This window comes from Delphinus delphis, chromosome 19 (genome assembly GCF_949987515.2).
Source record: "Delphinus delphis chromosome 19, mDelDel1.2, whole genome shotgun sequence".
Taxonomy (NCBI): Eukaryota; Metazoa; Chordata; class Mammalia; order Artiodactyla; family Delphinidae; genus Delphinus; species Delphinus delphis.
Window position 1 is genome coordinate 39024224 of NC_082701.1, and position 27902 is coordinate 39052125.

Consider the following 27902-nt stretch of genomic DNA (forward strand, 5'->3'; position numbering starts at 1 on the left):
CATTAATCCTACTCATGAGTGCTCGGCCCTTATGACCTCATCTGATCCTAATTACCCCCCAAAGGCCCCACTTCCTCATACCATCAGGTGGTAGGGGAGGGTTTCAACATATGAATTTTGAAGGGACACAAACATTCAGTCCATACAGCTGTTTACATATGATCAGAAGTTTATAGAGACTGAGGTGTATCCACAGCCTACAGCTGAGTCTCTGCAGGATACTGATCCAGCAGTGGACAAGAGTATTCTGACCTTTGTATCCTTTCCAAGTGTAGTGATCACTACCTGTGATGAACTCTTCTCTCAGCTGTCTCTAGGCCATCTATAACAAAGCTGTAATCCCAGCAGACCTTAAAGGGACAGGGTTAATGAATTTGGGATACTTATACCTAAAGCAGATGTTTTTGTATATAAGAATTTTACCTCATTGAAAATATGTGGATATCTGATAGAAAAAGGGTATAGTGACTTGGCCCAACTTGCTTAAGATCAATGGCCAAAATTTATGAATCTAACTCATCCTTGCAAGAAGGAAAAATTATTAAAATGGCATATTGCTAGATGTCTTTAGACTCCCAAGGGATTCCCCAATAAAAGAAAATAATTAAGATAAAGTTGAAATTATTTAAAAAATAAAAGTATATGTAATATATAAAACTAAAATTTGGTTCACTGAGATCAGAAACATAGATAGGCTCCCCTCAGGGGCTTATTTAAGAAAAGAAGAGAGAAGCAAGTTATATAATATTAGGGATTAGAAAAGAGATATAAACACAGATAAAAATTAGATTAAAACAATTAGAAGAGGATCATATAAAACTATGGCAAAAATTTGGAAAATTTTACAGGAGTAGAAATTACTATCGTCTTATCATCATTATCATTATCATCAGTTCAGAATATGTCCCCAAAACCTATTTTATATCTGTATCCTTATCATGGCATCCAGTGGAATATAGGATAAAACAAAATAAAGAATTTTGTTGGGTTTGCCTCACAATACACAATTTGCTATCTCTTTTGCTCAGGTCCTATTTTAAATGGCTCTGTCTGTTTTACAGAAAAGAATTTCTGCTTGGAAGTTGAATGGCTTCGAGGGAAATGACCGTCCATGTTGTTTTGGACACTAACTATGCTGAGCTGGTTCTAGATGTGGGAAAAGTCACTTTCGGGGAGAAGAATAGAAAAAAAATGAAAGATTGTCAATTGAGAAAAAAGCAGAATGAAAACGTCTCACAATCTGTGGTTGCTTTGCTGAATTCTGGAGGGGGCGTGTGCAGGGCTGAAATTGAGAATGAAAACTATAGTTATGAAAAAGATGGAATAGGATTAGATTTGGAAAATTCTTTTTCCAATATTGTTTCGTTTGTTTCTAAATACTTAGACTTTATGCAGCGAGGTAAATATTTTCTGATTTTTGTCAAATCGTGGAGCTCAGAAACCTCTGGGTTGAGGATTGCCACCTTGAGCTCCAATTTGTACAAAAGGGATATAACCTCTGTAAAAGTCATGAATGCTACCGCTGCACTGGAATTCCTCAAAGACAGGCTAGAAGCTGGAGAGGGATTTTCTTTAATACCTAAATCATCTCCAAAGAGGTACCGTTTTGATGTACAAGAAGAAAGTAGCATGAAGGCCTTGGCTGCTGACTTTTTTAATAGGATGCAACTCAGGTACAGAGAAAAACTCACCTTTACTGAATCCACACATGTTGAAATGAAAGACTACTCAACAGAAAAGTTGTTACAACGCATTAAAGATATTCTCCCTCAATATGTTTCTGCATTTTCAAATACTCATGGGGGATATTTGTTTATTGGTTTAAGTGAAAAAAATCAAGAAGTAACTGGCTTTAAAGCAGAGAAGAGTGACCTTGACAAGATAGAAAAAGAAATAGAACAATGCATTAGCAAGTTTCCTGTCTATCACTTCTGTATAGAGAAGAAGAAGATAAATTATTCATGCAAATTCCTTGAAGTATATGATGAAGGAAGTCTTTGTGGATATGTCTGTGCGCTCAAAATAGAGCTATTCTGTTGTGCAGTATTTGCCAAAAAGCCAAATTCCTGGCATGTGAAAGATAATCAAGTGATGCAGCTGACCGTGGAGGAATGGTGCCAATTAATGCTGGATCCTGAACCAAGTGAGGAAGGGGGATTAGAAATAAGGGTATATTTGGCTGGGATGGCAAAGCTTTTTTTTTCTCTTGGATTTGGAGCAACATCAATAGTCCTCTAATTTCAACACCTAATTTACTAATCTCTGGTGGTTACACAATCGTAGTTCACTATCTCTACCCACTTAGAAAGCACATTACCTCCTCTCTGTAGCACTGCCTGGTATAAAGATCCAATTAACCCTGCTTTTCTTCCTTGTCACTTCTACTCACTTTCAAGGAGAGCCTGTGAATTCCTTCTCCCTTTCCCTTCTGAGCTCGGTTTCAGTAACTGACCACTTCTCTCTCTCAGGAACACTTGCCTCTTTTATTTACTTGCTCCTTCATCTTTCTTTACACCTTTGCATTTATTTCCCTTAGAACCTCTTCCCTCTTCCTCTCCTGTCTCTTCCGTTTGTGAATCAACGTGTAACCCTAAATTGGACTGATAAGAAAAGGATAGTGTTGGTATTTCATCTGATTTTTGGAAAAGAAAAGCCTCCAATGAAATTAGACCAGCACTAGCAACTTAAAAATCTCTGAAAGTGCAAGCTTCTTCCTTAGAATCTGCACAAAATTCAGCTCTCCACTAGCCATCATGTCTTCTAATTTTAATTGCTTTAAAAATGAACCCAATTATATGGTAACGTATTCAATTACTATTAATGCAGTTTCCTATTAGTATTCAATATAGTGTGTTTCAACAGCCTCAAGGAATAAATTTATAACTTATGTTTGACTTGGGAATCTAAGCACAATATCTAACAATATTTCTATTGGAAAAATGGGGTCATTTCTAAGCAAACTTTTGATATACTAAGCATTTTGTTGATATACTAAGCATTTAGTTGTGACAAATTGAGAAAGTGATTTTTGTTTTTTAAGATTTTTCCAGGTCATTTGAAGAGATGAACCTTCAACAAAGTATGTTATCACCTATACCCCTTGATGGGTCTCTGTATAAATATAAGAATTTGGAAAGTCAGGAGCAGAGATATCACCTTACAGGTAATTTAATTCTGGTTTCTTTGGACTTGGTGTGAGTATTTTCAAATCTTCTCTTCACATCAGCTCTATCTTGAAACTTATCATCAAAGTATATTCTGGCATTCAGGGGAATGCTTTGGTGTTTTTATCATTGAATATGTCAAAATCTAATTTTTCAGATTTTGATTAGACTTTTCTTGGTGTAATAGGAACTCCTTTAATTGGAAGCAAGAGAACCCCAACTCAATTTAGTTTAAACAAAAAAGGAAGTACATCATGTTGCTAGGAAATCTAGATTGAGACCCAGCGTCATACATTCAGTTACTGAAGAAAGGCCACCATTACTCAGAATCTCTGATTTATCTGTTTTCGTTACTACTGTTTATGGACAACATGTCGTTTTCTGCCATATAAACAGCGTTACCTTGAATATTCTTGTTCAGTCTTCTGGTGCATATTTTCAAGAGTTTCTTCTGGGTCCACACCTAGGAGTAGAATTGCTAGGTCAGGAAGTATGTGAATATTCAAGCAATAAGATAATGCCAGATTGTTTTCCAAAGTAAATGAGTCACTTTACTTCCAACAACAATATGTTACAAATGCCACATCTCCAGTTGTCAAACTTCTCTTCATCTTTCTTCTCACCCTCCTTCTTCCCACTCAAATAGGTGTAAAATAGTATCTCTCTGCGTCTACATTTCCCTGGTTATTAATTTGGTTGAGCATATCTTCATATACTTACTGGCCATATGTATTTTATCACCTATGAAAGGCCTATTCTGTGTTTTGCCCATTTTTCTATTAGGCTTTTGTCTTTTTCTTGCTGATGTGTAGGAGAATCTAGAATCCAAATGCTCTTTTGGTCATAAGTATTACAGATTACAGAGATCTTCTCCAAGTTTGTGGCTTTTGTTTTCTCTTTTCTTAAGGCATATTATGATAATTAGTAGTTTGATATTTTAATTTTCTGATTTAATGCTCTTTGTGCCTTGTGTAAGAGATCATTCTCTACCTTAAGGTTAGAAAGATATTTCCCTTCATTTTCTTCTAAAAGTTTTAGGGTTTTGCACTTTACATTTAACATTTAAATCCTTGATCCATCTCAGTGGTGATGTAAGAGTACTATTTCATTTTGTTCCATGTGGATGGCCACATTACCCAGCTCCAATTACTGAATAGTTCCCACTTTCACCCACTGATCTGCCATGCCACCTCCAGCATATTACTAAGTATAAGTATAGTCATATTTCTAGAATCCCTATTATGTTCTCTTGGTCAATTTGTCTGTCCCTACATCCACTATACTGTCCTAATATTATAATATCCTATTAAGTACTTGGCAGGGTAAGCCACCTTGCTTTTATTCTTTTTCTTTAACAGTGTCTTGGTGATTTTAAATCATTTAATATATTATACAAATTTTAGAATCTGCTTAAGTGCCACAAAAAACCCTTTAAGGATTTTGATTGCAGTTACATTGACTAGGTAGATTTGTGACATATTTACATCAATTGTTTTGTACAGTTGAACATAGGAAATCTCTCCATTTGTTTATATCTTCTTTAATGTCTTTAAAGTTTTATAAGTTTCTGTGTACAAGTTTTGTACTTTTTTGTTATATTTATTACTAGATTTTTTAAAAAATTTTATTTTATTTATTTTATTTTTGGCTGTGTTGGGTCTTCGTTGCTGCATGCAGGCTTTCTCTAGTTGCAGCAAGTGGGGGCTACTCTTTGTCACAGTACGTGGGCTTCTCATTATGGTGGCTTCTCTTGTTGCACAGCATGGGTTCTAGGCACGCGGGCTTCAGTAGTTGTGGCATGCAGGCTCAGTAGCTGTGGCTTGCAGGCTCTAGAGCGCAGGCTCAGTAGTTGTGGCACACGGGTTTAGTTGTTACGTGGCATGTGGGATCTTCCTGGACCAGGGCTCAAACCCATGTCCCCTGCACTGGCAGGCAGATTCTTAATCACTGTGCCACCAGGGAAGCCCTATTACTAGGCTTTTAAAAAGTTTTTGTTGTTGTAATTGTAATTGATGTCTTTCTTTCTTTTTTTTTCTTTTCTTTTTTGGCTGCACTGTGCAGCTTGCGGGATCTTTGTTCCCTGACCTGGGATTTAACCTGCGCCCTCGGCAGTGAATGTGTGGAGTCCTACCCACTGGACCGCCAGAGAATTCCTGATGTTTTTCTTTAAAAGTTACATTTTCTTATTGTTTGTTGCTGGTGTGTAGAAATGCAATCAATTTTATATATTGAGTTCATGCTACCTTGTTAAAATTTATTTTGAATAATTTGTCCATAGATTCTTTTTATGTTCTTTATAATTATACTGATTATGTTTTCCTAACCCTTTTTTTTTTTTTTGTGGCACGCGGGCCTCTCACTGTTGTGGCCTCTCCCGTTGCAGAGCACAGGCTCCGGACGCGCAGGCTCAGCGGCCATGGCTCACGGGCCCAGCTGCTCCGCGGCATGTGGGATCTTCCCAGACCGGGGCACGAACCGGTCCTCGGAAGAATGCTGCAAACTCAAAAATCTCTCCAGTTGCAATTGTATTTCAAGAGTAGACTGCTCGGGCTCCCCTGGTGGTCCAGTAGTTGAGAGTCCACCTGACGATGCAGGGGACACGGGTTCGTGTCCTGGTCCGCAAAGATTCCACGTGCCGCGGAGCAGCTGGGCCCATAAGCCATGGCTGCTGAACCTGCGCGTCCGGAGCCTGTGCTCCGCAGCGGGAGAGGCCGCAGCAGTGAGAGGCCTGCATACCGCAAAAAAAGAAAAAGAAAAAAAAAGAAAGAGGAGACTGCTCTTCTGTTTATATCTCCTGCTTTGGTTACTTTTCAGTGCCTTCAAATACTTAATTTTTAATATTTTGTCCAGATTTTACACTTTGCATCAGTGAGAGGGTTAGTCTGACTAAGCTACTCTACCATTGCTTAGAGACAAAAACCTCTCATCTGTTTTTTTTTTTTTTGCCTTTTTTTGGATTATTTTATTTTATTTTCCTGTTCTTCTCTCAGCCTTTAATACATATTATTCTATTATTCCTTTACATGGTTTGCCTAGAAATTACAGTGTACATCTTTATTTTGCTAGTTTTACTTCTTCCCAAGTTTTTAGCTTTATATGAATCCTTTTATTGTTTTAAAACTGTCAATAGGGGCTTCCCTGGTGGCGCAGTGGTTGGGAGTCTGCCTGCCGATACAGAGGACACGGGTTTGTGCCCTGGTCCGGGAGGATCCCATATGCCGTGGAGTGGCTGGGCCCATGAGCCGTGGCCGCTGGGCCTTCGCGTCCGGAGCCTGTGCTCTGCGGCAGGAGGGGCCACGTCAGTGAGAGGCCCGTGTACCGCAAAAAAAAAAAAAAAAAACAAAAAAAACTGTCAATAATACTTCTTATTTGCCCAACATTTACTCTTTCCAGGAAAATGTATTAATTCCTGAAGTTTAATGCTTTCATTTGGGATAATTCTCCTTTAAGAAGAAGAACTCTGTTTGATGTTATTTGTGGTGTAGATCTTCTGACAATAAGCTATCTCTTCCTCTCTCTTTCCCCCCACCCATTTGAAAATGTTTTATTTTTGCCTTTTGTTGGATATTTGTGGTACATGTTGAATTCTAGGTTTGCAAACCTTTTCTTTCAGGACTTTAAGATGTCATTCCAATGTCTTCTGGCTTATAGACTTTCTGTAGAAGAATGAATCATAAGTCTTATTGTTGCTTCCTTATAGATTATGTGTCTTTTTTCCTCTGACTGCTTTAAAGATTTTTCTGCTGTAGGATGTCTTTCCATTTATCTGTGCCTTCTTTAATTTCCTTCATCAGTGTTTTAGAGTTTTCAGTGTACAAGTCTTTCACTTCTTCAGTTGTTTATTCATAAGTATCTTATTCTTTTTGTTACTATTGTAGATTGGATTGTTGTCTTAATTTCCTTTATGGATAGTTTATTGTTAGTGTATAGAAATGCTACAGATTTTTGTACATTGACTTTGTATCCTGCAATTTTACTGAATTTTCTTATTAGTTTTAACAGTTTTTGTTGTTGTTGAATCTTTAGGGTTTTCTACATCTATGATCATGTCATCTGCAAACAGAGATCATTTAACTTCTTACTTTCTGATTTGGTTGCTTTTATTTCTATTTCTTGTCTAATTACTTTGGCTAGGACTTCCAGTAGTGTTGAATAGAAGTGGTGAGATGGGCTTCTCTGGTGGCGCAGTGGTTGAGAGTTCGCCTGCCGATGCAGGGGACACAGGTTCGTGCCCCGGTCCGCGAAGATCCCACATGCCGTGGAGCGGCTGGGCCGGTGAGCCATGGCCGCTGAGCCTGCGCGTCTGGAGCCTGTGCTCCACAGTGGGAGAGGCCACAACAGTGAGAGGCCCGCGTAGCGCAAAAAAAAAAAAAAAAGAAGTAGTGAGAGTGGGCATTCTTGCCTTGTACTGGATCTTAGAGGAAAAGCTTTCAGTTTTTCTGCATTGGTTATGATGTTGGCTGTGGCTTTTCATATCTGGCCTTTGTTGTGTTGAGATAAATTCCTTCTATACCTATTTTGTTGAGAGTTTTTATAGAATGGATGTTGAATTTTGTTAAATTATTTTTCTGCCTCTGTTTGAAATGATTATGTGGTTTTTATCTTTCACTCTGTTGATGTGGTATATCACATTGATTTGTAAATGCTGAACCATCCTTCCATCCCTGGGATAATCCTACTTGGTCATGGTGTATAGTCTTTTTAGTCTGCTTTCAAATTTGATTTACTAGTATTTTATTGAAGACTTTTTTTTTTTTTTTTTTTTTTGCGGTACGCAGGCCTCTCACTGCTGTGGCCTCCCCTGCCACAGAGCACAGGCTCCGGACGCGCAGGCCCAGCGGCCATGGCCCACGGGCCCAGCCGCTCCGCGGCACGCGGGATCCTCCCGGACCAGGGCACGAACCCGCATCCCCTGCATTGGCAGGCAGACTCCCAACCACTGCGCCACCAAGGAAGCCCTATTGCAGACTTTTGCATCTATGTTAATTCGGGTTATTGGCCTGTAGTTTTCTTTTCTTCTCTTGTGGTATCTTTGTTTGGCTTTAGTATCAGGGTGATGCTGGCCTCATAAAATGAGTTTGGAGGTGTTCCCTCTTTTATTTTTTAGAAGAGATTAAGAAGGATTGGAATTAATTCTTTGAATGTTTGGTAGAATTCACCTATGAAGCTATCTGGACTTGGGCTTTTCTTCATAGGGAGGCTTCAATCCTTCATTCTCTTTAATTGTTATTGGTCTGTTTAGATTTTCTATTTCTTTTTGATTCAGTCTTGGTAAGTTGTATGTTTCTTGAAATTTATCTGTTTCTTCTAGATTATCCAGTTTGTTGGCATATAATTATTCATAAGAGTCCCTTTTGGTCCTTTTTATATGTTAAGCACCCATTGTAATGTTTTCTTTATCATTTCTGGTTTTATTTATTTGAGATTTCTCTCTCTTTTTTGCTTAGTTTGTCTGGCTAAAGTTTGTCATTTTCGTTTATCTTTTTTTAAGAAACCAACTCTTAATTTTGTTGATTTTTTTCTGTTATTTTTCTATTCTCTACTTGATTTAATTATGCTCTAATCTTTATGATTTCCTTCCTTCTGATAATATGGAGCTTACTTTGTTGTTGTTTTTCAGTTCTTTGAGGTGTAAGGTTATGTTGTTTGTTATATTTTTATTTTATAATGTAGGCCTTTATCACTATAAACTTACCTATTAATACTGCTTTTGTTACAACCCATAATTTTTGGTATATTGTATTTTCATTTGTCCTGAGATATTTTTGAAATTCCCTTTGGATTTCTGCCTTGACCTAATGGCTATTCAACAGTGTGCTGTTTAGTTTCCAAGTATTTGTGAAATTCTCATTTTATTGTTGTTATTGATCTCTAGTTTCCTTTTATTTTGGTCAGAACAATACTTGGTATGGTTTCAATCTTCCTAAATTTGTTATGACTTGTTTGTGACCTAACGTGATCTGTCTCAGAGAATGTCCCATGTGCACTTGAGAAGAATGTGTGTTCTGCTGGAGGGTGGAAAGTTCTGTATATGTCTAAGTTCATTTGATCTTTAGTTCAAGTCTGTTATTTTCTTATTTGGATGTTCTAACCATTATTGAGAGTGAAAATAGTGAAGTCTTATACTAATATTTTATTGCTGCCAACTTCTCCATTCAGATTTTTCAGTATTTGCTTTATATATTTATGTGCTGTGATGTTGGGTGCATATATATTTACAGTTGTTACATCTCACTGTTGAATTGACCCTTTTATCATTGTGTTTTGACTTCTTTGTCTCCAAAGACTACTTTTTTAAAAAAATTATTTTATTTTATTTATTTTTTTTTTTGGCCTCACTGCACGGCATGTGGGATCTTAGTTCCCTGATCAGGGATCCAACCCACGTCCCCTGCATTGGAAACTCAGAGTCTTAACCACTGGACCGCCAGGGAGGTCCCACTAAAGACTATTTTAGACTTTAATTCTACTTTTTCTGATATAAGTATTGCCATTCCTGCTTTCTTTTAGTTACCATTTCTCTGGAGTAGCGTTTTCCATCTCTTCATTTTCAACATATATGCATCCTTGAATCTAAAGTGAGTTCTTTTAGACAGCATATAATTGGATCTTGGTTTTTAATGCATACAACCACTCTAAATTTTTTGATTGGAAACATTAAACCATTTTCATTTAAAGTAATTATTAGTAGGGAAGGGTTTATTATTGTCATTTTCTTAACTGTTTTCTGTTTGTTCTTTTGTCCCTTTTTTCTCTCTTGCTGTCATCTTTGTGCTTCATTAGGGTTTTGTGGGGAGGGTTGTTTGTTTTATTTTTTGTATTGTTAGGCTTGACTCCTTCCTCTTTTTGTGGTGTAACTTCTATAGGTATTTTCTTTGCAATTACCATAGGGCTCACACAAAATATCTTATAGCTGTAAGAGTCTACTTTAAGCTGATAACAACTTAATTTCACTTGCATATAAAAACTATACTTTTACCTCTTCTCCCTCCACATTATATGCTATTAATGTCACAGTTTATATCTCTTTATATTGTGTATCTAATAACATAAGTTAATTATAGTTATTTTTAATACTTTAGTCATTTAAAATTTTTAACATCTTTATTGGAGTATAATTGCTTTACAATGTTGTGTTACTTTCTGCTGTATAACAAAGTGAATCAGCTATATGTATACGTATATCCTCATATCCCCTCCCTCTTGCGTCTCCCTGCTACCCTCCCTATCCCACCCCTCTAGGTGGTCACAAAGCACCGAGCTGATCTCCTTGTGCTATGAGGCTGCTTCCCACTAGCTATCTATTTTACATTTGGTATTGTATATATGTCAATGCCACTCTCTCACTTCATCCCAGCTTACCCTTCCCCCTCCCTGTGTCCTCAAGTCCATTCTCTGCGTCTGCGTCTTTATTCCTGTCCTGCCCCTAGGTTCTTCAGAACCATTTTTGTTTTTTAGATTCCATATATATGTGTTAGCATATGGTATTTGTTATTCTTTTTCTGACTTACTTCACTCTGTGTGACAGACTCTAGGTCCATCCACCTCACTGCAAATAACTCAATTTCGTTTCTTTTTATGGCGAGGAATATTCCATTGTATACGTGTGCCACATCTTCTTTATCCATTCATCTGTCAATGGACACTTAGGTTGCTTTCATGTCCTTTCTATTGTAGATAGAGCTGCAATGAATATTGTGGTACATGACTCTTTTTGAATTACGGTTTTCTCAGGGTATATGGCCAGTAGTGGGATTGCTAGGTCATATGGTAGTTCTGTTTTTACTTTTCTAACGAACCTCCATACTGTTCTCCATAGTGGCTGTATCAATTTACATTCTCACCAACAGTGCAAGAGGGTTCCCTTTTCTCCACACCCTCTCCAGCATTTATCATTTATAGATTTTTTGATGATGGCCATTCTGACCGGTGTGAGATGATACCTCACTGTAGTTTTGACTTGCATTTCTCTAATGATTAGTGATGTTGAGCATCTTTTCATGTGTTTGTTGGCAATCTGCATATCTCTGGAGAAATGTCTATTTAGGTCTTCTGCCTATTTTTGGATTGGGTTGTTTGTTTTTTTGATATTGAGCTGCCTGTATATTTTGGAGATTAATCCTTTGTCAGTTGCTTTGTTTGCAAATATTTTCCCCCATTCTGAGTGTTGTCTTTTCGTCTTGTTTATGATTTCCTTTGCAGTGCAAAAGCTTTTAAGTTTCATTAGGTCCCATTTGTTTATTTTTGTTTTTATTTCCATTTCTCTAGGAGGTAAGTCAAAAAGGATATTGCTGTGATTTATGTCATAGAGTGTTCCGCCTACGTTTCCTCTAAGAGTTTTATAGTGTCTGGCCTTACATCTAGGTCTTTAATCCATTTTGAGTTGATATTTTTTCATGGTGTTAGGGAGTGTTATAATTTCATTCTTTTACATGTAGCTTTCCAGTTTTCCAAGCACCACTTATTGAAGAGGCTGTCTTTTCTCCCTTGTATATTCTTGACTCCTTTATCAAAGATAAGGTGACCATATGTGTGTGGGTTTATCTCTGGGCTTTCTATCCTATTCCATTGATCTATATTTCTGTTTTTGTACCAGTACCATACTGTCTTGATTACTGTAGCTTTGTAGTATAGTCTGAAGTCAGGGAGCCTGATTCCTCCAGCTCCATTTTTCTTTCTCAAGATGGCTCTGACTATTCGGGGTCTTTTGTGTTTCCATACAAATTGTGAATTTTTTTGTTCTAGTTTTGTGAAAAATGCCATTGGTAGTTTGATAGGGATTGCATTGAATCTGTAGATTGCTTTGGGTAGTATAGTCATTTTCACAATATTGATTCTTCCAATCCAAGAACATGGTATATCTCTCCATCTGTTTGTATCATCTTTAATTTCTTTCATCAGTGTATTATAGTTTTCTGCATACAGGTCTTTTGTCTCCTTAGGTAGGTTTATTCCTAGGCATTTGATTCTTTTTGTTGCAATGGTAAATGGGAGTGTTTCCTTAATTTCTCTTTCAGATTTTTCATCATTAGTGTATAGGAATGCAAGAGATTTCTGTGCATTAATTTTGTCTCCTGCTACTTTACCAAATTCATTGATTAGCTCTAGTAGTTTTCTGGTAGCATCTTTAGGATTCTCTATGTATAGTATCATGTCATCTGCAAACAGTGACAGTTTTACTTCTTCTTTTTTGATTTGGATTCCTTTTATTTCTTTTTATTCTCTCATTGCTGTGGCTAAAACTTCCAAAACTAGTCAGCAACCTTGTCTTGTGCCTGATCTTAGTGGAAACGGTTTCAGTTTTTCACCATTGAGAACAATGTTGACTGTGGGTTTGTCATATATGACCTTTATTATGTTGAAGTAGGTTCCCTCTATGCCTACTTTCTGGAGGGTTTTTATCATAAATGGGTGTTGAATTTTGTCAAAAGCTTTTTCTGCATCTATTGAGATTATCGTATGGTTTTTCTCCTTCAATTTGTTAATATGTTGTATCACATTGATTGATTTGCATATATTGAAGAATCCTTGCATTCCTGGGATAAACCCCACTTGATCATGCTGTATGATCCTTTCAATGTCCTGTTGTATTCTGTTTGCTAGTATGTTGTTGAGGATTTTTGTATCTATATTCATCAGTGATATTGGCCTGTAGTTTTCTTTTTCTTTTTTTTTTTTTTTTGTGGTACGCAGGCCCCTCACTGTTGTGGCCTCTCCAGTTGCGGAACACAGGCTCCAGACACACAGGCTCCAGACGCACAGGTTCAGCGGCCATGGCTCACGGGCCCAGCCGCTCCACAGCACATGGGATCTTCCCGGACCGGGGCACGAACCCGTGTCCCCTGCATCGGCAGGCGGACTCTCAACCACTGCTCCACCAGGGAAGCCCTGTAGTTTTCTTTTTTTGTGACATCTTTGTCTGGTTTTGGTATCCTGGTGATGGCAGCCTCATAGAATGAGTTTGGGTGTGTTCCTCACTCTGCTATATTTTGGAAGAGTTTGAGAAGGATAGGTGTTAGCTCTTCTCTAAATGTTTGATAGAATTCGCCTGTGAAGCCATCTGGTCCTGGGCTTTTGTTTGTTGGAAGATTTTTAATCACAGTTTCAATTTCAGTGCTTGTGCTTGGTCTGTTTATATTTTCTATTTCTTCCTGGTTCAGTCTTGAAAGGTTGTGCTTTTCTAAGAATCGGTCCATTTCTTCCAGGTTGTCCATTTCATGGGCATATAGTTGCTTGTAGTAATCTCTCATGATCCTTTGTATTCTGCACTGTCAGTCGTTACTTCTCCTTTTTCATTTCTAATTCTGTTGATCTGAGTCTTCTCCCTTTTTTTCTTGATGAGTCTGGCTACTGGTTTATCAATGTTGTTTATCTTCTCAAAGAACCAGCTTTTAGTTTTATTGATCTTTGTTATCGTTTCCTTCATCTCTTTTTCATTTATTTCTGATTTGATCTTTATGATTTCTATCCTTCTGCTAACTTTGGGATTTTTTTTGTTCTTCTTTCTCTAATTACTTTAGGTGTAAGGTTAAGTTGTTTATTTGAGATTTTTCTTGTTTCTTGAGGTAGGATTGTATTGCTATTAAACTTCCCTCTTAGAACTGCTTTTGCTGCATCCCATAGGTTTTGGGTCATCATGTTTCATTGTCATTTGTTTCTAGGTATTTTTGATTTCCTCTTTGATTTCTTCATTGATCTCTTGGTTATTTAGTAGTGTATTGTTTAGCCTCCATGTGTTTGTATTTTTTACAGTTTTTTTCCCTGTAATTGATATCTAGTCTCATAGCATTGTGGCTGGAAAAGGTACTTGATACGATTTCAATTTCCTTAAATTTACCAAGGCTTGATTTGTGACCCAAGATATGATCTATCCTGGAGAATGTTCCATGAGCACTTGAGAAGAAAGTGTATTTTGTTGTTTTTGGATGGAATGTTCTATAAATATCAATTAAGTTCATATTGTTTAATGTGTCATTTAAAACTTCTGTTTCCTTATTTATTTTCATTTTGGATTATCTGTCCATTGGTGAAAGTGGGGTGTTAAAGTCCCCTACTATGATTGTGTTACTGTCAATTTCCCCTTTTATGGCTGTTAGCACTTGCCTTATGTATTGAGGTGCTTCTATGTTGGGTGCATAAATATTTACAATTGTTATATCTTCTTCTTGGATTGATCCCTTGATCGTTATGTGGTGTCCTTCTTTGTCTCTTGTAATAGTCTTTATTTTAAAGTCTATTTTGTCTGATATGAGAATTGCTACTCCAGCTTTCTTTTGATTTCCATTTGCATGGAATATCTTTTTCCATCCCCTCACTTTCCATCTGTATGTGTCCCTAGGTCTGAAGTGGGTCTCTTGTAGACAGCATATATATGGGTCCTGTTTTTGTATCCATTCAGTCAGTCTGTGTCTTTTGGTTGGATCATTTAATCCATTTACATTTAAGGTAATTATCGATATGTATGTTCCTATCACCATTTTCTTAACTGTTTTGGGTTTGGTTTTGTAGGTCTTTTCCTTTTCTTGTGTTTCCCGCTTAGAGAAGTTCCTTTAGCATTTGTTGTAAAGCTGGTTTGGTGGTGCTGAATTCTCTTAGTTTTTGCTTGTCTGTAAAGGTTTTAATTTCTCCATCAAATCTGAATGAGATCCTTGCTGGGTAGAGTAATCTTGGTTGTAGGGCTTCCCTGGTGGTGCAGTGGTTAAGAATCCGCCTGCCAATGCAGGGGACACGGGTTTGAGCCCTGGTGCAGGAAGATCCCACATGCCACAGAGCAACGAAGCCCATGCACCACAACTACTGAGCCTGCGCTCTAGAGCCCGTGAGCCACAACTGTTGAGCCCAAGTGCTGCAACTACTGAAGCCTCACACCTAGAGCCTGTGCTCCACGAGAGAGGCCACTGCAATGAGAAGCCTGAGTACCACAATGAAGACTAGCCCCCACTAGCCGCAATTAGAGAAAGCCCGCACTCAGCAACGAAGCCCCAGTGCAGCCAAAAATAAATAAATAAATAAATAAGTAAGTAAATATTTTTTAACAATCTTGGTTGTAGGTTTTTCCCTTTCATCACTTGAAATATGTCCTGTCACTCCCTTCTGGCTTGCACAGTTTCTGCTGAAAGATCTGCTGTTAACCTTATGGGGATTCCCTTGTATGTTGTTTGTTGCTTTTCCCTTGCTGCCTTTAATACTCTTTCTTTGTATTTAATTTTTGATAGTTTGATTAATATGTGTCTTGGAGTGTTTCTCCTTGGATTTATCCTGTATGGGACTCTCTGGACTTCCTGAATGTGACTGACTATTTCCTTTCCCATATTAAGGAAGTTTTCAACTATAATCTGTTCAAATATTTTCTCAGTCCCTTTCTTTTTCTCTTCTTCTTCTGGGACACCTATAAGTCAAATGTTGGTGCATTTAATGTTGTCCCAGAGGTCTCTGAGGCTGTCTTCATTTCTTTTCATTCTTTCTTCTTTATTCTCTACAGTAGTTATTTCCACTATTTTATTTTCCAGGTCACTTATCCATTCTTCTGCCTCAGTTATTCTGCTATTGATTCCTTCTAGAGAATTTTTAATTTCATTTATTGTGTTGTTCATCATTGTTTGTTTGCTCTTTAGTTCTTTTAGGTCCTTGTTAAACGTTTCTTGTATTTTCTCCATTCTATTTCCAAGATTTTGGATCATCTTTACTATCATTCCTCTGAATTCTTTTTCAGGTAGACTGCCTATTTCCTCTTCATTTGTTTGGTCTGGTGGGTTTTTACTTTCCTCCTTCATCTGCTGTGTATTTCTTTGTCTTCTTATTTTGCTTAACTACTGTGTTTGAGGTCTCCTTTTTGCAGGCTGCAGGTTCATAGTTCCCATTGTTTTTGGTGTCTGCCCCCAGTGGGTAAGGTTAGTTCAGTGGGTTGTGTTGGCTTCCTGGTGGAGGGGACTGGGGCCTGTATTCTGGTGGATGAGGCTGAATCTTGTCTTTCTGGTGGGCAGGACCACGTCTGGTGGTGTGTTTTGGGGTGTCCATGAACTTATTATGATTTTAGGCAGCCTCTCTGCTAATGGGTGGGGTTGTGTTTCTGTCTTGCTAGTTGTTTGGCATGGGGTGTCCAGCACTGGAGCTTGCTGGTCGTTAAGTGGAGCTGGGTCTTAGCATTGAGATGGAGATCTCTGGGAGAGCTCTCACTGATTGATATTACGTGGAGCCGGGAGGTCTTTGGTGGTCCAATGTCCTGAACTCGGCTCTCCCACCTCAGAGGCTCAGGCCTGACACCTGGCCGGAGCACCAAGACCCTGCCAGCCACATGGCTCCAAAGGGACATATGACGGGTCCAAGATTCCTGAACCAAGGCATCTCAGGGTCTAGGAGAGAGAGGCAGAGAGATGAGGAACAATCCTGGCTCTGTGTGGAAGGGACTCCATCCCAGAAGCCCCAGAGGAAGGAACTGCCTCTAGTTAGCTTGTCACTGTATACACAATGCCTGGCACACTGTGCTTGGTAAGAATTCGGTGAATGAATGAACAAATCTCATTTAACATTTATACTAAATTAAAAGTCATTTATCCACTACTGTTATAATAATATGGTTTTCTGTTTTTGTCTCTATATTTACCTTTACCAATGACTTTTATGCTTTCATGTTGCTGTTTAACATCTTTTATTTTCAACTTGAAGAACTCTTTTTAGCATTTCTTATAAAGTAGGTCTAATAGTGATGAATTCTCTTAGCTTTTGTTTGTTTTAGAAAGTCTTTATCTCCCCCTCACTTCTGAAGGACAGGTTTGCGGTGTATATATTCTTGGTTGGAAGTTTTCTTCTGTCAGAACTTTGAATATATCATCCCACTCTCTTCTGGCATTCAATGTTTCTTAAGAAAAAGCCACTGATAGTCTTATTGGGGGTTCTCTTTTATGTTACAAGTTGCTTTTCTCTTACTGCTTTCAAAGTTATCCTTTTTATCTTTAACTTTTGACAATTTGATTATAATGTGTCTAAATGTAAGTATCTTCTGATTCAGCTTACTTGGTATGTTTTGGACTTCCTAGATCTGGATGTTCATTTTGAGGTTTGAAGAGGTTTCGGCCATTACTTCTTGGCATAAGCTTTCTGCACCTTTTTCTTTTTTCCTTCTGGAACTTCCATAATGCATACATTGGTTTACTTTATGGTGTGCCATCAGTTTTCACTCTTTTTCATTCTTTTTTCTTTTTTCTCTTTTTACTGGATGATTTCCAGTGACCTGTCTTCCAGTTTATTGGTCTTTTCTTCTGCTTGATCTAGTCTGTTGTTGAACCCTTCTATTGAATTTTTCAGTTAACTTGTTGTATTCTTCAGTTCTATGATTTCTTTTTGGTACTTTTTAGTATTTTCTATCTCTGTTGAAAACCTCCCTTTGTTCACACATTGCTTTCGTGACCTAAGAAAACATCATTAAGGCCATTATTTTGAATTCTCTTTTGGGTAAATCATGTAGCTCCACTTCATTAAGAAAAGATTTCTAGAGATTAATCTTGTCCTTTAATTTTGAACATATTCCCCTGTTTCTTCTTTTTTCTTGACTCTGTGTTGGTTTCTGCACATTATATAAAACAGCCACTTCTTCCAGTTTTCACAGACTGACCTCATGTAGGAGATGAACTCACTAATCAGTTCAGCCAGAGATTCTGGGTACCTCTCAAAGCTTTGTGCTCATTTTAGATGCTGTCTTTGTTCTTAGTGTTCCCCAGAAGACTATCGTAAGCCAAGTCCCATCAGTGCCCCGATTCAGGCAAGATAGAAGCCAGTGCCTCAAGTTGCAGCCAGAAAAGTTGAAGCACTAGATGTGTGTCCCAATTCCTCCTCTCTTAGGGAGAAGTTGAGAGATGGAGTTTATCACCCACTTGCTCTTGACAAATACCTGCTTACTAGTTCAGACTGTGTGCTCCTTCAAACTGTTGCTTTGCTCTCTGTTGCCCTCCAGAACCTAGTGAATGCCAGGACCTGTCAGCTCTCAGAGAAGGATGGGTTAGAAGTCAGTCCCTCTGGTAGCAACTGGAATGTTTTGGGAGCTAGATGTGCATTCCAACTCCTTTTAGGGAGAATCAGAGACTTGGCTTTATAACTGGAGTGGGTCAGGGGAAGAGTAACAGGAGGTATCCACATGCCCATTCAAACTCCCAAGGGACTAATGATTGCTTTCTCCATCAGCTCCCTGGACAGACTCTCAGACAGCAGGTACGAAAGTTAGGGCACTAGATGTGCCCTAACTCTTCTCTTCTTCCAGAGAGAAGCTGGGAACTGACTTTATTGTCTGCTTGCTCTCTACTGAGCCAAAAGGAAGAACCACTGGAAGTGCTCTGGGCCCAGGAGACTAGTGAATGCTGGGCTTCATCAGCTCTCAGAGATAGGCAAGTTAGAAGCCAGTCTCTTGGGTAGCAGCCATAATTGATGGGGTACTAGATGTGTGGTCCAAACCTTTTGCTCCTTAGGGCGAAGCTAGGATTTGAGGGTACCCTCCTGACTGTATGGTGCTGTGCTAGGGGTGAAGTTTATGGCAAGGCTGTGTCTCAACTTTTCCTACCCATTTCAATGTGGTTATTTTCTCAGTCACCCAATGTGCAGGAGTCTCTCAACTAGTTTCTAGATTTTTCTCAGAGGGAATTGATCCACATGTAGCTGTTTGTTTGTTGCATCCACAGGTGGAGGGAGAGTCTGGAGCCTCCTGTTCTGTCCTCTTGGTCTTTAAGTCCCTTTTTGATAAATTCTAATACCTGAATCACTTGTCAGTCTTTTTCTCGTATCTATTTTTTCTCTTGGTTTTTTTTTTTGGTAGTTTGTCCTGATTTTTATCATATCTCTGAATTTTCTTATTATACCATGGATGGCAAATTATAGAGGCTTTGGAAGGTGTTACATTCCTCCAAAGAGGATTATACTTTGTTTTGTCAGGTAGATAGAGTACCAGTGATAACCCTGATTTTTTTTTGAAGATTGGTTTTATGCTTTTCTAGGGATAATATCTTTAAATTTTGCCTTTACTATTAGGTCATGGCTCTTCTTGAATCTCAGCTTAAAGTCTGGGGTGTTTACCCCAGGCCCTCCACTTTGAAGGGACTTGAATTCCAGTCTAAGTCCGCCATCACCATGAGGTTGATGAAATTCAGGTTCAGCTCTTTAGCCTCCCAGTTGATACTTTCTTCTGGGTTTCCAGCATCTCACCCTGTATTTGCCAGTGAATTGAAAAAAAAATGTATGTAGATTTTGGCTGCTTCTCTGCAGTTTCATCCTCTCTGAGATTTTCCCACTCAAATTCCAGATCCTCTGGTAGCCGTGAATTCCAACCTCTTTTAATTCAGCCTAGTAAAACTGATGTTTTTGCTTGGGCTCTATTCACCCATGACATGATATGGAAAATATCCTTAGACAAAAAGCTGGGATGATTGTGGCAGTACTTCCTGTGCTTCCTCTCCATCAAAGATTGTAACCCTTTAAGTCCTGCTTGTAATGGTTGCTCTCCAATTCTTTAAATTTCTGTTTTATATATTTTATACAACTTTTATAGTTGTTTTTGGTGGGAGGGTTGGTCTGGTACAAGCTACTTTGCCATGGTTGGAATTGGAAGCTTCCAGTGTTTAAAATTTTATTATAATTATTTTCATATCTAGTGCCATCAGAAAAGGTGACATATGTTCCAGAAATTCTCTATGAGAAACTGTTCTCACAACACAAAGGACTTGCACAGTTAATACATAATGAAATAGGCTCCGTTCGTCAAGGTACATTGATCTTTTCTAAGAGCTGGTCTTTGGATCTGGGCTTGCAAGAGAACCAGAAAGTCATCTGTGATGCACTTCTAATTGCCCAGGACCGTCCACCAGTCTTATACACCTTCCTCAGGGAACTGAATAAGGAATTAAAAGGTTATTCTATACAAACTGCCTTAACTTTAAAGAAGAAACTGGTAAAAATTGGTGGTTACAGTGGGAAAGTGTGTGTCATGACAAAGATCTATTGGAGTGAAGAATCTTCTACATTGACTGAAGGCAATATAAGACTTCTTCATGACTCAAGCTTATCTGCAATTTACCCTAAGTCCTACACTCTTATAACCACTCAAACAATGAGTGACTTGAAGAAGGCCCTTTTTATAGTCTTGAAGAGGCTCAGACCTTTGAATGACCAATTTGACTCTGAGATTTCTCAACACCTCTCAGATAATCAGTATGGATTACTTTCAGAGGAATGAAAAAAGGATGTTTAAATATTGTCTAAGGCTCACCTGAACCATGGAAAGTAGACCAAGCTACAAAGATGTTTTTCATTATATAGTCAATGGTGTTCTCAAATTCTGGAAAATATGCCTCTGAAAAGCTTTGCAAGGAAGACAACATGATGGAACCTTGGAAAATCAAATTTAGTCTTCATTTATTTCTTCCTAAATGGTCTTCATAGGTGTTGCTTAAGAGTTATTAAGAAAATAAATTTGTTAATTATGCTGTGCACAGTTTGTTATTTACTCCATGCATAGTTTATGGATAAATTGCCTTCCACTTTTAAGTTGGGAAAAATGGCAATACTTTTATTTTTAATAACAACAACAACGGAAATTCCCAGGATATACCCAGAAAACCTTTATAACTTAGAAAAGATTATGATTGATGACATTCAGAGTATTTATAATGGAAATGAAGAAGAGGCAAAATTTATTACCCATCCTGCAAAATTCTCTGCATTTTCTTGGATGACTTTTACACTATTCACTTGGAGGAGTTAGGGCTTGTTGAATTGCTCAGCTGGTACCCTTAAGAACTCAGCAGAATCGTCATTTTAACATTCGGAATTGAAGGTGATACAGAGTTTTCCAGACAGGCAAAAGATAAAGGAGTTCATCACCACTAGACTGGTGGTACAAGAAATGTGAAAGGGTCTTGTTTAAGCTGAAATGAAAGGGTGCTAATTAGTACAGATGGTCTCTGTCTTAAGATGGTTCGACTTAGGGTTTTTTGACTTTATGATGGTGCAAAAGCGATTCGCATTCAGTAGAAACCATACTTCAAATTTTGAATTTTGATCTTTTCCTAAGCTAGTCACATGCGATATGATATTCTCTTATGATGCTGGGCAGTGGCAGTGAGCCACAACTCCCCATCAGCCATGCGATCATGAGGGTTAAACAACCGATACTCTATAGTATATTGTGTTGCTTCCTGCTTCTGATGAGAAGAACAGGAAGGCAATTACTCTTGAGTTGAAACTCAAGATAATTGCCCTGCATGAAAGTAGAAAGCCAGTAATGGCCATCACATGTGAGTTAGGACTTTTGCAATCGATGATCTCGACCATCTTAAAGGATAAGCGAATCAGTGATGCAATGAAATTGCCAGCATCAGTTACATCCACTGTCTTCATGAAGAAATTAGCTGGGCTAATTGATGATATGAAAAAATTTATCGACACTAGAGTGGAATACCAGATACAGAAGTGCATACCACTTAGCCTACTGAGGATCTAGGCTAAGGCAATAAGTTTTTTCCATACACTGAAAGAGCATGCTGGGACTTCCCTGGTGGCGCAGTGGTTAAGACTCCGTGCTTCCAATGCAGGGCCCCCCCATTTGATCCCTGGTCAGGGAACTAGATCCCACATGCATGTTGCAACTAAGAGTTCGCATGCCACAACTAAGGAGCCAGTGAGCTGCAACTAAGGAGCCTGAACCACAACTAAGGAGCCTGCCTGCCACTACTAAGACCCAGCACAACCAAATAAAAATAAACAAATAAATATTTTTTAAAACTTGTAAAAACTACAAAAGAGCATGCTGATGATCTTACATATACGCAAATGTTTATAGCGAGGTGTGGGTGATTCCAACGTTTCAAAAGGCATCGTAATTTTCATAACATGAACGTCAGTCGTGAGGCATCAGGTTGCTGATACTAAAGGTACCACAGCGTTTAAGGAAGAACTGCATAGGATAATTGTGGATGAGAAATATTTGCCAGAACACGTATGTAAGGTCAATGAAAGTAGTTTGTTCTGAAAGCGTATGCCAGAGCATACATACATTCATCAGAAGTCCGAGACAATGCCAGGATTCAAGGCATTCAAAGACTATATAATGCCACTTTGGGGTAGAACTGTTGCAAGGTTCAAATTAGAGCTTTTCATAATCTACCACTTGGAGAACCCTAGAGCATTCAGGAATATGAGAAAGCATATACTTCCCATTTATTGTTGCCATAACAGGAAAGCCTGGATGACATTAGCATTGTTTGAAAACAGGTTTTTGAACAGTTTTATTGTGCACGCAAGAGAATGTTGTAGGCAAAACATTCAATTCAAGATTCTTCTGATCTTAGACAATGCTCCAAGGCATCCATGTCATATCACTGACATGATGTAAAGGTTGTGTATTTGCTGCTGATCACAACGGTACTCATATAGTCAATGGACCAAGGTGCAATAGCTACATTCAGAGCACCCTATTTATGCCAAATGTTTGCATACGCTTTTGAACTGGCTGAATCTGGCCAAATGCTCTGAGAGATCTGGAAAAGTTTTCACATTCTAAATGCTATCCAGAGCATTGCTGTAGCATGGAAAGAAGTCACACAGCAATGCGTGAAGACATATGTGAACACATTCAAAAGATTCTGCTGTTGATGAAATAGTAAGTAACAAGATACTAGTGCTTGAGAAACAGCTAGAGTTGGACGTTGATGAAGAGGATATTCATGAGCTTGTTGGCCTCAAGGCTGAAGAGCTTTCCAATGAGGAGCTGATCAAACTGGAGGAAAAAAAGTTTAAAAGTTGGGGGACTTCCCTGGTAGTCCAGTGGTTAAGACTTCACCTTCCAAAGTAGGGGGTGTGGGCTCGATCCCTGGCTGGGGAGTTAAGATCCCACATGCCTCGCAGCCAAAAAAACCAAAACATAAAACAGAAGCAATATTGCAACAAATTCAATAAAGACTTAAAAAAAAAAAAGTAAAGAAGTTGAGGCAGAGGAAGAAGAAGTTATACCCAAGGCACCAAGAAAGTTCATAGCAAAGAAACTGGCAGAAACATTTACTACTATGAGCAGGGGCGTATGGATATTAGAAGAGATGGACATCAATTACAAGAGGTTCTCAAGAGCTAACAGGCAGATACAGGATACTCTTATTTGCTGTAGAGAAATATGTAATGAAAAGAAGAAACAAACTGTACAGTCAAAACTTGAAAGCTTCCTGAATAACACTATGCCTGCTAAACCATTAGCAAGTATAGATGCTCCAATGCCTTCTACCAGCTATTCTCAAGCCTCATCAGGAGAGAAATTGATGACCCTGTCTCTGTAGCCTCCATATCATCCAGCAATTCATTTTAGTTCAATGCTTCAAACATTCTTCAGGCCTACTGTGCTTTCAGCTCTGTACCTTAATGGTGAGTATCCATATGACCATTCTGGTTTTCACTTTCAGTACAGTGGTCAATAAATTATATGAGATATTCAACATTTTAATATAAAAGTAAGCTTTGTGTTAGGTGACTTTGCCTAACTGTAGGCTAATGTAAGTGTTCTGGCTCATTTAAGGTAGGCTAGGCTGAGCTATGATGTTCAGTAGGTTACTTGTATTACATGCAGTTTTGACTTAAAATATTTTCAGCTTAACGATGAGTTTATTGGGACATAAATCCATCATAAGTCAAGGAAGATCTGTAATAGGAAAACATGAAAGTATAAATCTCACTGGTAAAAGTAAATATATAGTAAAATTCAGGATAATCTGTTATAAAGGTGGTGGTTAATCACTTGTAAAGCTAGTATGAAGGTTAAAAGACAAAAGTAGTAAAAAATAACTATAACTACAATAATTTGTTAAGGGATACACAGGATAAAAAGATGCAAATTGTGACTTCAAAAACAACATAGGTGTAGGGGAGAGTAAAAATCTAGAGCTTTAGAATGTGTTCAAACTTAAGTTGTTATCAATGTAGAATAGACCATTATAACTTGTTACAGGTAAGCTTCACAGTAACCACAAAGCAAAAACCTATAGTAGATACACAAAAGATAAAGGGATAAGAATCTAAGCATACTACTACAGAAAATCATCAAATCACAAAGCAAGTGAGTGAGAGAAGAAAAAAGAAACAGAGGAACTACAAAACAGCAGGAAACAATGAACAAAATAGTACTAAATGCAAACCCATCAATAATTATTTTAAAATTTTTTGTATGTATGTAAGTACAGTTGATTTCATTTAAGTTTCAGGTATACAGTGCAGTGATTCACGGGTTTTTTTTGTTTTTTGTTTTTGGCCATGCCACACGGCATGTGGCATCTTAGTTACCGGACCAAAGATGGAACCTGTGACCTCTGCAGTGGAAGCGCAGAGTCTTAACCACTGGACCACCAGGGAAGTCCCAGACGTCTGTTTTTCAAAACCTACAAAGACCAGGGGAAAACACGAGTGCCATCCCCCACTACCACAAATTATGCAGTCGAGTTTCCCACATTTGGGGAAATCGCAGGGGTCAGCACATCCAGAGTGCAATAGATAAGCCTTACCCTGGGAAAACCACCTTCGTGATCATGCTATCTCCCCTGCCAGGTAAGTATGTGATTCACAATTTTTAAAGGTTATACTTCATTTATAGTTATTCTAAAATATTGGCTATATTCCTGCGTTGTACAGTATATCCTTGTAGCCTATTTATTTTATACATAGTAGTTTGTACCTCTTAATCCCCTACGCTTATTTTTCCCCTTCCCACTTCCTTCTCCCTACTGGTAACCACTAGTTTGTTCTCTGTATCTGTGAGTCTGTTTCTTTTTGGTTATACTCACTAGTTTGTTTTATATTTTAGGTTCTACATATAAGTGATATCGTACAGTATTTGTCTTTCTCTGTCTGACTTATTTCACTAAGCATAATACCCTCTAAATTGATCCATGTTGCTGCAAAAGGCAAAATTTCATTCTTTTTATGGCTAAGTAGTATTCCATTGTATATATATATATATACCACATCTTCTTTATCCATTCATTGTTGATGGACACTTAGGTTGCTTCTATATCTTGGCAATTATAAATAATGCTGCTATGAACATTGGGATGCATATGTCTTTTCAAATTAGTGTTTTCATTTTTTGGATATATACCCAAGAGTGGACTTGCTGGGTGATATTGTAGTTCTCTTTTTATTTTTTTGAGAAAGCTCCATACTGTTTTCCACACCCTTACCAACATTTTTTTTTCTTTTTTTTTTTTGCAGTACGCGGGCCTCTCACTGTTGTGGCCTCTCCCATTGCGGAGCACAGGCTCCGGATGCGCAGGCTCAGCGGCCATGGCTCACAGGTCCAGCCGCTCCGCGGCATGTGGGATCTTCCCGGACTGGGGCACGAACCCGTGTGCCCTGCATCGACAGGCGGACTCTCAACCACTGCACCACCAGGGAAGCTCAACATTTTTTTAAAAATTTATTTATTTTGGGTTGCGTTGGGTCTTTGTTGCTGTGCGCGGGCTTTCTCTAGTTGCGGTGAGCGGGGGCTACTCTTAGTTGCGGCGTGCGGGCTTCTCATTGCGGTGGCTTCTCGTGTTGCAGAGCACAGGCTCTAGGCGCCCAGGCTTCAGGAGTTGTGGCTCGTGGGCTCTGGAGCACAGGCTCAGTAGTTGTGGCACACGGGTTTAGTAGCTCCACGGCCTGTGGGATCTTCCCGGACCAGGGCTCGAACCCGTGTCCCCTGCATTGGCAGGTGGATTCTTAACTACTGCGCCACCAGGGAAGCCCCACATTTTTTATTTGTGTTCTTTTTGATAGTAGCCATTCTGACTGTATGAGGTGATAATATCTCATTTGCATTTTAATTTGCAGTTCTCTGATGGTTAACAATGTTGAACATCTTTTCATGTGCCTGTTGGCCATCTGTATGACTTCTTTGGGAAAATGTCTATTCAGGTCGTCTGCCCATTTTTAAATCAGGTTGCTTGGTTTTTTGATGTTAAGTTGTATGAGCTATTTTAGTATTTTGGATACTAACCCCTTATCAGTCGTATCATTTGCAAATCTTTTCTCCTATTCAGTAGGTTGTCTTTTCATTTTGTCAATGGTTTCCTTTGCTGTGCAAAAGCTTTTAAGTTTCACTAGGTCCCATTTGTTTAATTTTGCTTTCATTTCCTTTGCTTTAGGAGACAGGTCCAAAAAAATATATTGCTACGACTTATGTCAAAGAGTGTTCTGCCTATGTTTTCTTCTAGGAGTTTTATGGTTTCTAGTCTTAAATTTAGGTCTTTAATCCATTTTGAGTTTATTTTTGTAAATGGTGATAGAGAATGTTCTAATTTCATTCTTTTATATGTAGCTGTTTAGTTTTCCCAGCACCATTTATTGAAGAGATAGTCTTTTCTCCATTTTATATTCTTTTTTAAAAATACATTTATTAATTTATTTTTTTGGCTGCATTGGGTCTTAGTTGCAGCACATGGGATCTTTGTTGTGGCACAGGTTCTTTGTTGTGGTGCGTGGGCTTCTCTAGTTGTGGTGCACGGGTTTTCTCTTCTCTAGTTGTGGCACGCGGGCTCCAGGGCACGTGGGCTCTGTAGTTTGCCGCACACAGGCTCTCTTGTTGAGGCGCGTGAGCTCAGTAGTTGTGGCGTGAGAGCTTAGTTATCCTGGGGCGTGTGGGATCTTAGCTCCCCGACCAGGGGTAGAACGTGAGTCCCCTGCATTGGAAGGTGGATTCTTTGCCACTGGGCCACCAGGAAAGTCCCTCTCCATTTTATATTCTTACCTCCTTTGTCATAGATTAATTGACCATAAGTGCATGGGTTTATTTCTGGGATTTCTATCTTGTTCCATTGATCTATATCTTACACTTATACACAAAGTTACTCAAAATGGATCAGAAACTTGAACATTAGACCTGAAACGATAAAACTCCTAGAAGAAAACATAGGTGGTAAGCTTCTTGACATCTGTCTTGGTGATGTTTTTTTTTTGGATTGACACAAAAAGCAAAGGCAACAAAAGCAAAAATAAATAAATGAGACTACGTCAAACTAAAAAGCTCCTGCACAGTAAAGGAAACCATCAACAGAATTAAAAAGCAACATACCAAATGGGAGAACATGTTTGCAAATCATGTGTCTGATGAGGGGTTAATATCCAAAGTATATAAAGAACTCATACAACTCAATAACAAAACAAAACAAATAATATAATTTTAAAATAGGCACAGGATCTGAATAAACATTTTTCTAAAGAAGACATACAGATAGCCAACAAGTACATGAAAAAGTGCTTAACATCACTAATCCTCAGGGAAATGAAAATCAAAACCACAGTGAGATATCACCTCACACCTGTTAGAATGGCTGTCATCAAAAAGACAAGAAATAACAAGTGTTAGTGAGGATTAAAGGAAAGGGAACCCCTGTGCACTGTTGGTGGGAATATAATTTGTGCAACCAGTATGGAAAATAGTATGGGAGTTACTCAAGAAATTAAAAGTAGAACTACCATATGACCCAGCAAGTCCACTTCTGGGTATTTATCTGAAGAAAACAAAAACACTAACTCAAAATACATGCACCTCTATGTTTATTGTAGCATTATTTACAATAGCCAAGATATGGAAGAAACACATGTCCATATATTCTGTATATTCATTAGACACACACACACACACACACACATATACACACACACAATGGAACATTATTCAGCCATAGAAAAAGAAGGAAATCTGGCCATTTTTGACAATATGGGTGGACTTTGAGGGCATAA

The 27902-nt window shown here is 38.4% G+C and overlaps 1 protein-coding gene and 1 non-coding gene across 2 annotated transcripts; one reads left to right on the forward strand and one right to left on the reverse strand.

The window, feature by feature from the left end:
• Positions 1-1101: 1101 nt before the first annotated feature.
• Positions 1102-20417, forward strand: LOC138413884 (ribonuclease SLFN12-like). Its single transcript, XM_069540062.1, has 3 exons — positions 1102-1399; positions 2045-2143; positions 19799-20417. Exons 1-3 carry the CDS (start codon positions 1102-1104, stop codon positions 20377-20379), a joined length of 978 nt encoding a protein of 325 aa, XP_069396163.1. The 3' UTR covers positions 20380-20417.
• A 4155-nt stretch (positions 20418-24572) lies between these two features.
• LOC132415569 (U1 spliceosomal RNA) lies at positions 24573-24736 on the reverse strand. Its single transcript, XR_009517296.1, has one exon. It is a non-coding gene; the product is annotated as a U1 spliceosomal RNA (small nuclear RNA).
• Positions 24737-27902: the final 3166 nt, after the last annotated feature.

Coding starts and splice junctions, on each gene's coding strand:
- LOC138413884 (XM_069540062.1), top strand. CDS start 1,102: ATGACCGTCCATGTTGTTTTGGACACTAACTATGCTGAGCTGGTTCTA. Junction 1,400..2,044: donor CTTAGACTTTATGCAGCGAG/GTAAATATTTTC, acceptor TCTGTTGTGCAG/TATTTGCCAAAAAGCCAAAT. Junction 2,144..19,798: donor AATGCTGGATCCTGAACCAA/GTGAGGAAGGGG, acceptor TTTCATATCTAG/TGCCATCAGAAAAGGTGACA.